The 13,500-nt window shown below is 44.4% G+C and overlaps 1 protein-coding gene across 1 annotated transcript in view; it reads right to left on the bottom strand.

The window, feature by feature from the left end:
* Positions 1-12: 12 nt before the first annotated feature.
* LOC115106907 (SLIT-ROBO Rho GTPase-activating protein 1-like) overlaps positions 13-13,500 on the bottom strand; it is a 32,469-nt gene continuing 18,981 nt past the window's right edge. The window contains 8 exon segments of the mRNA XM_029630110.2: positions 13-1,635; positions 1,638-1,863; positions 3,502-3,823; positions 8,461-8,574; positions 8,975-9,155; positions 9,520-9,593; positions 9,814-10,035; positions 12,863-12,968. Of these exon segments, the coding sequence (XP_029485970.2) occupies positions 1,451-1,635; positions 1,638-1,863; positions 3,502-3,823; positions 8,461-8,574; positions 8,975-9,155; positions 9,520-9,593; positions 9,814-10,035; positions 12,863-12,968 (1,430 nt within the window). The 3' untranslated portion in view covers positions 13-1,450.

Genomic DNA, 13,500 nt, shown 5'->3' on the forward strand with positions numbered 1-13,500 from the left:
TTTTCCTATACATCAAAGTGCAATGTCACAATAGATTAACTCTAGGATTCATAATTCAGTCTTCTACTAAAACATTTTGATTATTTCATTCTAAGTGCTGCTGCTCTTCGTTCAGGACATGCGTGAGTGGATTACAACTTCCCACAAAGACAAGGGTAAAAAAAAGGCACTTTCACATTGACACACACATCCCCAGGACTCCTCAAACATGCACACACACCAGTTCCCAACCCAGTAAAGAGGACACATTCAGTGTGCTGTTGTTCAAGTGTATTTTGGGCATTTACACCCAAGAGCCCCACCCGGTTTGCTTACTGTGAACTTAAGGTTATTTAGTGACTTCAGTGTAACACAAACAGACACACTATATTCCCACACACAAACTAAGTGCCTGCACATGTTCTGGTACTAAAGGCAGACATGAATAATCCATTTCATCCACCATCGCACTTACAAAGGAACAGAACGAGGGCAGGCAGAGGAAACACACACACAGACAAACAGGGCAATGAGGAAAGAAATCACACATACCCAGACTTGAGGGAAACGTACTCTACAAACTCCTAACCCACTGTACCTCAACCATTTCCCCTGGCCTGAGTGTGTGTGTGTCGGTTGAACACAAGAGAAGGCTGTTTTCTAGTGAGGGTTAACGCCACCGCCGGCCCTGTGACATTAGTGCCCACTGAACATTCAATAGAGAGCTGAACGTAATTAAATACGGGAACATTCATTAAAATAGCTGAACATTGGTTAAATAGAATGTGAGTTTTGTCACCAATGCCTCGAGAGGCTTCAGTTGAGGCATTAGTGAGCTTAGCAGCGGAACCAAGTGAAATAGAAAATAAAAAAGATCAGACATCCGCCCTTGTTTCCACACTGAGTCTCCTTTTACCCATCAGGCACCTCGTCACTCCGCATCGTCCCTTTCTTTTGCTTCGCCAATGAAAATCGCTTGTAGATACAGCAGCCAATTGAACTACACTAAGAATACAGCAGCCTTTTGGTGATAGACCTTCATTAGATGAAGAGCCTATTGTCATTACATAATCAACGTTCACATCACTGAAACTACATTTCACTGGAGAACTACACTTCCCACACATCTGTGACTACATCTCTTTTACAGGATAGGGTTCTGCTTTCTTTAGCTTATACTTTTTTCTTGTACTTCTCCCATTCAGCAGTCCCATTTTACATAGCTACCCTTTGATAAATGCTTCGATACATGGAGAAAGTTAACTCCTATACACCAACAAGAGTACACACCAACCTGACAACACACATAAATATCATGGTATATCATGTATTATTTTGTATTACTACATAAAACCCTTTTCGTTTCAGATCTGTCCTACCGCTTTCTACCCTTGTTCAGGTTTCGAAACAGTAAGCAGGTACCCTGTTCTCCTATTCTTTATTTTGGCCCGGGTTGGCCTGGTTTGGCTCATCACATGGTGCAGGACTTGTCCAGCAGAGGGGGGGTGTTACTCTTGGGGGGCACCAGGGGTTTGGGCCTCAGGGCTGGGGGGCGAAGTGGAGCCCCCATACGGAGTGGAGTCCCCACTACAGGCTTGAAGGAGCCCAGGGTGTCGGGGGAGGGGTTGGTGGATCGGAGGGGTGCGGGAGGGGGCCAGGGAGAGGAATGAGGGGGCTCAGAGGGCTAAGGGGACTCGGGGTACCAGGAGTCCCTGGGGTGGAGGGGGTGCTGTGGGGGCTGGGTGACTCGGAGGAGCAGGCTGTGATTGGGCTGTTCTTAACCTGCTCCAGAGTGTCCAGGACCACGTCTGGAGCCGGTCTGCAGCCCCCACGCTCCATCTGCTTCATCTGCCCCAGAGCCACACTCACACTCTCCTCTATATCCTACGGAGAGACGGGAACGAGGCAGGGTGGGGGAAATAGAGAACATGATGAAGTGTAGTTTGGTGTGTGCAGCAGGTGTCTGTCTGCAAGTACAGTTGATGTCGGAAGTTTACATACACCTTAGCCAAATACATTTAAACTCACTTTCACAATTCCTGACATTTAATCCAAGTAAAAATTCCCTGATTTAGGTCAGTTTGGAGCACACCTTTATTTTAAGAATGTGAAATGTCAGAATAATAGAGGATTTATTTCAGCACATTCCCAGTGGGTCAGAAGTTTACATACTCAATATTTGGTAGCATTGCCTTTAAATTATTGTATCGAGTAGCCTTCCACAAGCTTCCCACAATAAGTTGGGTGAGTTTTGGCCCGTTCCTCCTGACAGAGCTGGTGTAACTGAGTCAGGTTTGTAGGCCTCCTTGCTCGCACATGCTTTTTCAGTTCTGCCCACACATTGTCTATGGGATTGAGGTCAGGGCTTTGTGATGGCCACTCCAATACCTTGACTTTTGTCCTTAAGCCATTTTGCCACAACTTTGGGGTCATTGTCCATTTGGAAGACCCATTTGCGACCAAGCTTTAACTTCCTGACTGAGGTCTTAAGATGTTGCTTCAATATATCCACATAATTTTCCTTTCTCATGATGCCATCTATTTTGTGAAGTGCACCAGTCCCTCCTGCAGCAAAGCACCCCCACAACATGATGATGCCACACCCGTGCTTCACGGTTGGAATGGTGTTTTCTTCGGCTTTCAAGCCTCCCCCTTTTTCCTCCAAACATAATAACGGTCATTATGGCCAAACAGTTCTATTTTTGTTTCATCAGACCAGAGGACCAAAAAGTACCATCTTTGTCCCCATGTGCAGTTGCAAACTGTAGTCTGGCTTTTTTATGGCGGTTTTTGAGCAGTGGCTTCTTCCTTGCTGAGCGGCCTTTTAGGTTATGTCGATATAGGACTCGTATTATTGTGGATATAGATACTTTTGTACGCGTTTCCTCCAGCATCTTCACAAGGTCCTTTGCTGTTGTTCTGGGATTGATTTGCACTTTTCACACCAAAGTACATTCATCTCTAGGAGAAAGAACTTGTCTCCTTCCTGAGCGGTATGACAGCTGCGTGGTCCCATGGTATTTATACTTGCGTACTATTGTTTGTAGAGATGAACGTGGTACCTTCAGGCATTTGGAAATTGCTCCCAAGGATGAACCAGACTTGTGGAGGTCTACAACTTTTTTCTGAGGCCGATTTCTTTTGATTTTCCCATGATGTCAAGCAAAGAGGCACAGAGTTTGAAGGTAGGCCTTGAAATACATCCACAGGTACACCTCCAATTGACTCAAATTATGTCAATTAGCCTATCAGAAGCTTCTATAGCCATGACGGAATTTTCAAAGCTGTTTAATGGCACAGTCAATTTAGTGTATATAAACTTCTGACCCACTGGAATTGTGATACAGTGATATAAGTGATATAATCTGTGAAAAATTACCTGTGTCATGCACAAAGTTGATGTACTAACCAACTTTCCAAAACGATATAGTTTGTGGAGTGGTTGAAAAACAAGTTTTAATGACTCCAACCTAAGTGTATGTAAACTTCCGACTTCAACTGTATGTGTGTGTGAGAGAGTACCTGTGCCAGTGTGTCTGGGTCCAGGGTTCTGGAGCTGAAGCCGTGTTGCCCGCTGCTGGAGCGCCGGATGGGCGTGTCTTCAGGCCGACGCAGCGAATCGTGGCGGCTCACGGTAACTGTCACCGCAGCAGTGGAACGGCGACGACGCTCGGGGCTGTCGAGAGGCGGGGTTAAGCCAGTGCTCCGCCCCAGAAGGAGCTCCCGCGGGCTGAAGTGACCAGTGACGGGCGGCGAGTTCCTCTCCAACACACCCACGTTACCATGGTCTTTAGAGCGACCGAGGGGGCGGCGGAAAATGTCAGTCCGCTTCCTGCGGTGGCTGCTGTCGAGAGACGTACAGTATAGACCGTTAACTAAGATTAGCGCTTGACTAAATCTATACACTCCACAAACCGCTAGCTTATCTTTGTGCAAGTTATAGATCGGTGATGTGTTATTAACTACTGACCTGTTGTAGGTCTCAGGCGGGGTAACTACTGACCTGTTGTAGGTCTCAGGCGGGGTAACTACTGACCTGTTGTAGGTCTCAGGCGGGGTAACTACTGACCTGTTGTAGGTCTCAGGCGGGGTAACTACTGACCTGTTGTAGGTCTCAGGCGGGGTAACTACTGACCTGTTGTAGGTCTCAGGCGGGGTAACAACTGACCTGTTGTAGGTCTCAGGCGGGGTAACTACTGACCTGTTGTAGGTCTCAGGCGGGGTAACTACTGACCTGTTGTAGGTCTCAGGCGGGGGGTAACTACTGACCTGTTGTAGGTCTCAGGCGGGTAACTACTGACCTGTTGTAGGTCTCAGGCGGGGTAACTACTGACCTGTTGTAGGTCTCAGGCGGGGTAACTACTGACCTGTTGTAGGTCTCAGGCGGGGTAACTACTGACCTGTTGTAGGTCTCAGGCGGGGTAACTACTGACCTGTTGTAGGTCTCAGGCGGGGTAACTACTGACCTGTTGTAGGTCTCAGGCGGGGTAACTACTGACCTGTTGTAGGTCTCAGGCGGGGTAACTACTGACCTGTTGTAGGTCTCAGGCGGGGTAACTACTGACCTGTTGTAGGTCTCAGGCGGGGTAACTACTGACCTGTTGTAGGTCTCAGGCGGGGTAACTACTGACCTGTTGTAGGTCTCAGGCGGGGTAACTACTGACCTGTTGTAGGTCTCAGGCGGGGTAACTACTGACCTGTTGTAGGTCTCAGGCGGGGTAACTACTGACCTGTTGTAGGTCTCAGGCGGGGTAACTACTGACCTGTTGTAGGTCTCAGGCGGGGTAACTACTGACCTGTTGTAGGTCTCAGGCGGGGTAACTACTGACCTGTTGTAGGTCTCAGGCGGGGTAACTACTGACCTGTTGTAGGTCTCAGGCGGGGTAACTACTGACCTGTTGTAGGTCTCAGGCGGGGTAACTACTGACCTGTTGTAGGTCTCAGGCGGGGTAACTACTGACCTGTTGTAGGTCTCAGGCGGGGTAACTACTGACCTGTTGTAGGTCTCAGGCGGGGTAACTACTGACCTGTTGTAGGTCTCAGGCGGGGTAACTACTGACCTGTTGTAGGTCTCAGGCGGGGTAACTACTGACCTGTTGTAGGTCTCAGGCGGGGTAACTACTGACCTGTTGTAGGTCTCAGGCGGGGTAACTACTGACCTGTTGTAGGTCTCAGGCGGGGTAACTACTGACCTGTTGTAGGTCTCAGGCGGGGTAACTACTGACCTGTTGTAGGTCTCAGGCGGGGTAACTACTGACCTGTTGTAGGTCTCAGGCGGGGTAACTACTGACCTGTTGTAGGTCTCAGGCGGGGTAACTACTGACCTGTTGTAGGTCTCAGGCGGGGTAACTACTGACCTGTTGTAGGTCTCAGGCGGGGTAACTACTGACCTGTTGTAGGTCTCAGGCGGGGTAACTACTGACCTGTTGTAGGTCTCAGGCGGGGTAACTACTGACCTGTTGTAGGTCTCAGGCGGGGTAACTACTGACCTGTTGTAGGTCTCAGGCGGGGTAACTACTGACCTGTTGTAGGTCTCAGGCGGGTAACTACTGACCTGTTGTAGGTCTCAGGCGGGGTAACTACTGACCTGTTGTAGGTCTCAGGCGGGGTAACTACTGACCTGTTGTAGGTCTCAGGCGGGGTAACTACTGACCTGTTGTAGGTCTCAGGCGGGGTAACTACTGACCTGTTGTAGGTCTCAGGCGGGGTAACTACTGACCTGTTGTAGGTCTCAGGCGGGGTAACTACTGACCTGTTGTAGGTCTCAGGCGGGGTAACTACTGACCTGTTGTAGGTCTCAGGCGGGGTAACTACTGACCTGTTGTAGGTCTCAGGCGGGGTAACTACTGACCTGTTGTAGTTCTCAGGCGGGGTAACTACTGACCTGTTGTAGGTCTCAGGCGGGGTAACTACTGACCTGTTGTAGGTCTCAGGCGGGGTAACTACTGACCTGTTGTAGGTCTCAGGCGGGGTAACTACTGACCTGTTGTAGGTCTCAGGCGGGGTAACTACTGACCTGTTGTAGGTCTCAGGCGGGGTAACTACTGACCTGTTGTAGGTCTCAGGCGGGGTAACTACTGACCTGTTGTAGGTCTCAGGCGGGGTAACTACTGACCTGTTGTAGGTCTCAGGCGGGGTAACTACTGACCTGTTGTAGGTCTCAGGCGGGGTAACTACTGACCTGTTGTAGGTCTCAGGCGGGGTAACTACTGACCTGTTTTTTTTTATGGGGTGGATCAGCTTAATATTGCTGATATTGTCGCTTCCAATCCCCCATATTTTGGGGGCAAATACATATATTGATGTTCATACCAGACATAAACATATACCTTTTTAGAATTGACCTTCCTTTATTATTCCCCACAAACCCTACCACCCCTCCCCCAATTGAAGTAAACTATTAAACAACACTTAGGCTTCTACTTCCAGCTTATACATACTATACACATTTTACAGACACAAGTTATATTTGGATTGTTTTTAGTCCTGGCCTTCCTCTATTTCTGATGTCCATCCAGTTTGATTTCTATTTGCAACTGTTATTTCCAAAGTTCTGAACCAATATACATTTTATAGACCCCGTATGTTTTACATTTATCTTATTAGTCCCACCCTTCAGCTCCATTCAACCCCTCCCATCTATCTCTTGACACCATCCATATTGGATTTCTCTTTGCCATACATTTTTCAACTGTGCCGTGATGCTTCACAAATGTACTAAACCTTTCTATTCTCATAGTTTCTACAGATTGTAAATTAAAGATGAAACATTTTTCTAAAATAATTATATTATTTATCAATTGACTGACTTTTAAAAATCACCCAGTATTTGCAGTGTTAGCTCTAGGTAAATGTTGCAATTCTTCAGCCATTCCTGGACCTGTGACCAAAAACGAGCTACATATGGACAGTACCAAAATAAATAATAAAATGACTGCCTCCTCGCAGCAAAATCTGCATAGCTGGGAAGATTTTATATATATATATGGGATACAAAAAAAACTCGTAATTCATAAAAATCCAAGTAACTTCACAGATCTTCATTGTGTTTTTCAGAGTCAGTAGAAAGGCCTCTTTAGTGTCCTAAGTTTTCATAACCGTGACCTTAATTGCCTACCGTCTGTGAGCTGTTAGTGTCCTAACGACCGTTCCACGGGTGCATGTTCATTAATTGTTTATGGTTCATTGAACAAGCACATGAAACAGTGTTTAAACCCTTCACAATGAAGATCTGTGAAGTCATTTGGATTTTTACGAAGTATCTTTGAAAGACAAGGTCCCGAAAAAGGGCCGTTTCAGACTTTATCATTTAAAAAGCAGGTCGCTTGGTGTAGGCAAAACCATAATCAAATAGGTAAGCTAGGATATGACCGAAGAGTTAATCAGGGTGATTTTTCCACTGTATTTTTGCTAACTTTCAGCAAAAATGTATTGTAGTCAGATCATTTATTTATTTCGAGATATGTATACTGAGTATGTCCACATCCCCATCAGACCATTTTATTGGTAAACTACCCAGGAATGTAAAAGTAGCATTTTTTTGGTGATCCAATATGCAATATTTACTTATCATAATTTGGTTTTAATCCAGAGGTTAGAAAAAGTATCTTGATCCTCTGAGGCTGTAGAGGGATTCTAATTGTGGATTTAAAATAAAATATGAATCAGCATATAATGACACTTGTTTTTAAGCCATGGATTTCTAATCCCTTAATATTATTGTTGGATCTAATTTTTACCGCTAACATTTCGATGGCAATAATAAATAGATATGCTGATAGTGGACAACCTTGTTTTACTCCTCTTGACAGTTTAACACTTTCTGAGATGTAGCAATTATTGACTTTTTTACACCTAGGGTTACTATACATAACTTTAACCCGGATAAGAGCGTCTGCTAAATGACTTAAATGTAAATGTAAATAAGAGATTCTCCAAAATTGAAATATTCCAGGCATTTATATATAAACTCCAGTCGTACTTTATCAAAAGCCTTTTCAAAGTCAGCTATGAAAACCAAATCTGGTTTTGCAGATATTTCATCGTGTTCTATTGTTTCTAGTACTTGTCTTATTATCTCCAAAATATCATCCATGTAAAACAACCTGTCTGATTAGGATTAATAATAACTGACAACCTTTTTAATTCGATGAACTAAGCATTTAGCTAGAATTTTTGCATCACAACATTGAAGTGTAAGATCCCTCCGATTAAAAAACAACAAAAAATGGACTGCATCTTTATATATACTACTTGGATCCTGTTTCAGTAATAATGAAATCAGACCTTGTTGAGTGTCCGATAATCTACTATTTATATAGGAGTGGTTAAAACATGCTAATAATGGTCCTCTGAGTATATATAAAAAAAAAAGTTTTATGCCATCCAGCCCTGGAGTTTTCCCAAAATTAAATGCTTTAATTGCATCAAGAAGTTCCTCCTCTGTAATTTGGCCTCCTCTCAGGCGAACTAGCTACTGACCTGTTGTAGGTTTCTGGCTGTCTGTCAGTAGGAGAGTTCAGCTCACTTCTGGCTTTCTTGTCATCATTGCTAGTGCTTCCACTGTCGCTGTCCACTGTCGATGCAGAGTCAGGCCTGAAACACCACACAGCACCTCTTATCAAATAATCAGCACTAAACAGAACCTGCTCCCTAACCAAATCAGTTTTAAACAGAACCTGTTACCCAACCAATCAGGGCACTGTAACTAATCAAACAAATGATCAAATCAGTCAATCAATACCAGTGTCCAGTAATTGTTCACTGCAATTTAATTAATTTAGGTCGTCAATCCATAAATCCCCCAAAAACAAGTTTAAATAATCAAAAAATGGGCAGTTCCTTTGATACTTCAATTCCTCATTCTACAGTTAATTTGATAACAGTCCACAACGGGATGCCGCTGTAGGCATATTTTACAGACATCTTCTCTTGGCATGGTTGTGTTACTTAGCGTGTATGCTATGTGCTAGCTATGCTGTAGCCGTGTACTTGCCTGTCCTTCAGTGTTATGTACTGGTGAGGCACCAGGCCATGGGTGCCATTGAGTCGCCCCTCCCACCAGTCATGTGACGCACGCTGGAACAGCTGCAGGGTCACTCCCTTCTTAAAGGAGAGCTCCCGCCCCGACCGGCCTGTATAGTCAAACCTGGCCACTGCTTCTACTGCTTCCCCCTCTGAGAGACCGAGAGAGAAAGAAAGATGGGGAGGGAGAAAGAGAGAAACAGAGAGAGAGAGAGGGAGGCAGAAGGACAGAGAGAAAGGAGCGATAAGAGCCAGATCGTATGATCGGGACCTGTCAATAACTCATCTCCCCAGCTCGACCTTGCCCGAGCTCAGCCAATGAGGAACGAGGTGGACGCGAAAGAGAAATCAGAGCATAAGAGTCTTAGCTAACCATCACCCCACTGCATCCCTTCCCCCCTACAATGGGAGAGAGGGGGGTCTCTATGCTAGCTGTTGCCATGGAGACAGCTCTCTATCCATTGGTGGATGAGAGAGAGAAGCCCACTGGGTGATTGTGTAGAGGTCAAAGCATACCCTCCTCACTGGTCTGAGTCTCTGTGCCACCGTCGGGCTCCGCCTCCCCACCCGGCTCGCTGAACGGACTCTCGCTAGAAAGGGAGAGGGGGAGAGAGCGAGAGAAAGAGTTTGGGTGTGGGGGAGGAGAAGGAAGAAAAAGGCAGTGTAAGTACCATAACCGCAGCAGTCAGCAATACTAGACAAACTTGGTAGAACCGGGCCCTCTTGATATTTCACAAAATGGATGAACAGAATGATAAAAGCACAGATGGTTGCAAGGCTTGAGTATACAGTATAGTCCATCTGTCTCACCAGTACTGGTCTCCAGTCATGCACTTCTCATAGACGGGCCCAGGCAGCTCCGGGGGGTCGGGGAAGATGTCGTGGTGCAGGATGACCGTCTTGATGACCTCATTAACATGCGCCTGGCAGGCCACCTGGTCCAGGGCGTCGGGCGTGGGCAGCAGGGTGGGGCCGAAGACGATGGCCAGGTTCCCAGCATCCATCATGTTCTCATCGCTGTACTGGGATAAGCTGTGCAGGGGGCACAGGGCAAATGTTAGTACTTAAACACATCACTTTATTTTTTCTTTAAAACTTTATTTAAATCACATTGAGGTTCAAAATCTATTTTACAACAGAGCCCTGTATACATATACATTGTGTATAAAACAATATAATTCAGCACACAATAACAAAATAAACGTATTGAATAAAAGCAATCACATTAAACTACATAGAGGTCCTCAATCATTAATGTAAACTGCCTGAGTGGCACCAGCACATGTAACTGCAGTGAACTCTACAGACTGTTCCACAGATTAGAGGCAAAAAAATAATAATTAAACGCAGATTTTCCCATATCCGTGGAGACCTATTGTTATCCATTCCTGAGAAGGGATTTGGTCATTTATGATTCTTAACTTCATGAAGTTACATATGAAGGGAGTGTCTGTCAGATTGCTTTGGAAATCAATAAGAGAATGCAGCTCTCTTCTTACTCTCTTCCATCCCACTTTTTTATACAGACTACAATGAGTCCTAAAATTGTCCCCTGTGATAAAACGAATTGCGGCATGATAGACTGCGTCCAAAGGTCTCAAAATAGAGGCTGCCGCGTGCATGTAAACAATATCACCAAAATCCAATACAGGGAGAAGTGTTGTTTGAACAATCTTTCTCCCATTTTCAATACTGAGGCATGATTTATTTCGATATAAAAAAAACAGATCAGTCAGATTTTCTATATGTGTTATGAAGGACAACTTATCATCAAGTCCCCCCTTATCTCAGCTCGCTGGTCACCATAGCATCTCCCACCTGTAGCACACGCTCCAGCAGGTATATCTCTCCAGTCACCCCCAAAACCAATTCTTTCTTTGGCCGCCTCTCCTTCCAGTTCTCTGCTGCCAATGACTGGAACGAACTATAAAAATCTCTGAAACTGAAAACACTTATCTCCCTCACTAGCTTTAAGCACCAACTGTCAGAGCAGCTCACAGATTACTGCACCTGTACATAGCCCACCTATAATTTAGCCCAAACAACTACCTCTTTCCCTACTGTATTTTATTTATTTATTTATTTTGCTCCTTTGCACCCCATTATTTTTATTTCTACTTTGCACATTCTTCCATTGCAAATCTACCATTCCAGTGTTTTACTTGCTATATTGTATTTACTTTGCCACCATGGCCTTTTTTTGCCTTTACCTCCCTTATCTCACCTCATTTGCTCACATCGTATATAGACTTGTTTATACTGTATTATTGACTGTATGTTTGTTTTACTCCATGTGTAACTCTGTGTCGTTGTATGTGTCGAACTGCTTTGCTTTATCTTGGCCAGGTCGCAATTGTAAATGAGAACTTGTTCTCAACTTGCCTACCTGGTTAAATAAAGGTTAAATATATATATATTTTTTTTAATCCAGACACCCAGGTAGTTTATATTGAGAAACAAGCTCAATTTGGGCTCCATTTGTAGCGCAATTATGCAGGTCCTCAGGGCCAACATTTCGTGACCTAGAGAACAGCAGCAGCTTGGTTTTACTTGTATTTTAACACTAATTTATGATCTGTAAGTGATTTCTGAATTGAAACAAAGTCATGCTGAAGTTCACGAATGGCCTGCTGCACCGAGTTGGCACAGGAATACAAAACTGTCATTTGCATAGAGATGCATGTTCCAAGTATTAACAGTGTTTCCTATGTCATTAGTATAGGTGAACAATATTGGACCCAAAATCAAACCCTGAGGAACACCTTTTTGATTCTCAAGAAATTCAGATTCAAACCAATCTGTCAAGATGGCCTGAGTTCTGTCGCGAAGATAATTCTGAAACCATAAACTGGCTGTATATCCCAGGCCTATTTCTTTTTTATAACTTCTTCAGCAAAACAGAATGATCAACCGTGTCAAATGCCTTTGACAGGTCAATAAACAAGGCAGCACAGCTCTTTTTAGCATCCAAGGCATTGACAATATCATTAACAACTAGCATGATTGCTGTGGTAGTACTACACCCAGGCCTAAACACTGATTGGTTTATATTAAAAATGCAATTATCAGATAAAACGGAACAAAGTTGAACATTAACCAAGGATTCAAGAATCTTATCTAAAGAAGGTGGTATTGAAATGGGGTGACAGTAGCAAGATCATTTGTATCCCCAATCTTATGGAGTGGCAGCACATATGTAGATTTCCAAGCTTTTGGAATACTTCCTGATAACAATGTTAAATAAAACATGTGGGCTACTGAGCCAGCAATAAAAGCAGGAAGTAAAACACTCCAGGATACAAATAGAAGTAAACTGAATGTCCATCATACTCGTACCGAATACTGTAATCTAACATTCTGCAATCTAACATTCTCTGCTGTGGTAGATCACACCAGCACCTCACACTTCTCCCTCTCCCCTCGTTCACACTTCCTCCTCCATCTCTATTTGGAGCTGCAGAGATGAGACATTGTGTTCAGCCAAATACAGACAGACCGTGTGTGTGATCTAGACTATTGCAGACCTATATGTTATAGACTAACCCGGTACTGGTTCTCTGTGTTCTCAACTAACCCAGTACTGGTTCTGTGTGTTCAACACTAGTCCAGTACTGGTTCTGTGTGGTTCTCTGGGTTCTATACTAGTCCAGACCTGGTTCTGTGTGTTTCTATGTTATAGACTAGTCCAGACCTGGTTCTGCTTGGTTCTAGACTAGTACAGACCTGGTTCTGCTTGGTTCTAGACTAGTCCAGACCTGGTTCTGCTTGGTTCTAGACTAACTCATTACTGGTTCTGTGGGTTCTATATTTACCCAGACGTGGTTAATGTGTGGTTCTGTGTTAGCGTACAGACACTCACTGGTTCAGGAAAGCGAACAGGTATCTCATCACGACCAGAGTCACCCGTGGAACACCGAGTAGAATCTTACGAATACACTGAGCTCTGTCATACAGGCTCTCTATACCTGTGGGAACACACACACACACACACACACACACCAGCTGTCAGTAATATTCCCAGGAACTCATGAGGTGTAATCCTGACACATCCTGAAATATAAGCAGCCCACAGAGAGGCGGCTAGCTCTGTGTGTGTTTCAGAAAGACAGAAGGAAACTGAGTTGAAGACAAAGAAATGGGACTGGGAGATTGTGTGTGTGTGGGAGGAAGAGAGAGAGAGAGAGAGAGAGAGGGACCCATTTTGACAGTGCCAAAATGGAATGTATTACTCATAAGACTTTTATTACTGCATTTCAAAACTGCTCTTTTTGTCAATGAACAGCCGCTGATCATTTATGGAGACCTAAAACAAACAGTTGCATTTAAGTGAAGCATGCAAAGCAATTGGAATCTGTTGCATTTTAAATAAGTTTTGATGGGCCGTATCGACTGCTGATAAGGTCGTTTTTGCAACACATTGCATGTTAGAGCTGTTCAAATGTCACTGTAAATCACAAAACCTTCACAGCTGTTAATTTTTTTCAAAACACACACACA

This window comes from Oncorhynchus nerka, linkage group LG23 (assembly GCF_034236695.1).
Source record: "Oncorhynchus nerka isolate Pitt River linkage group LG23, Oner_Uvic_2.0, whole genome shotgun sequence".
NCBI lineage: Eukaryota > Metazoa > Chordata > Actinopteri > Salmoniformes > Salmonidae > Oncorhynchus > Oncorhynchus nerka.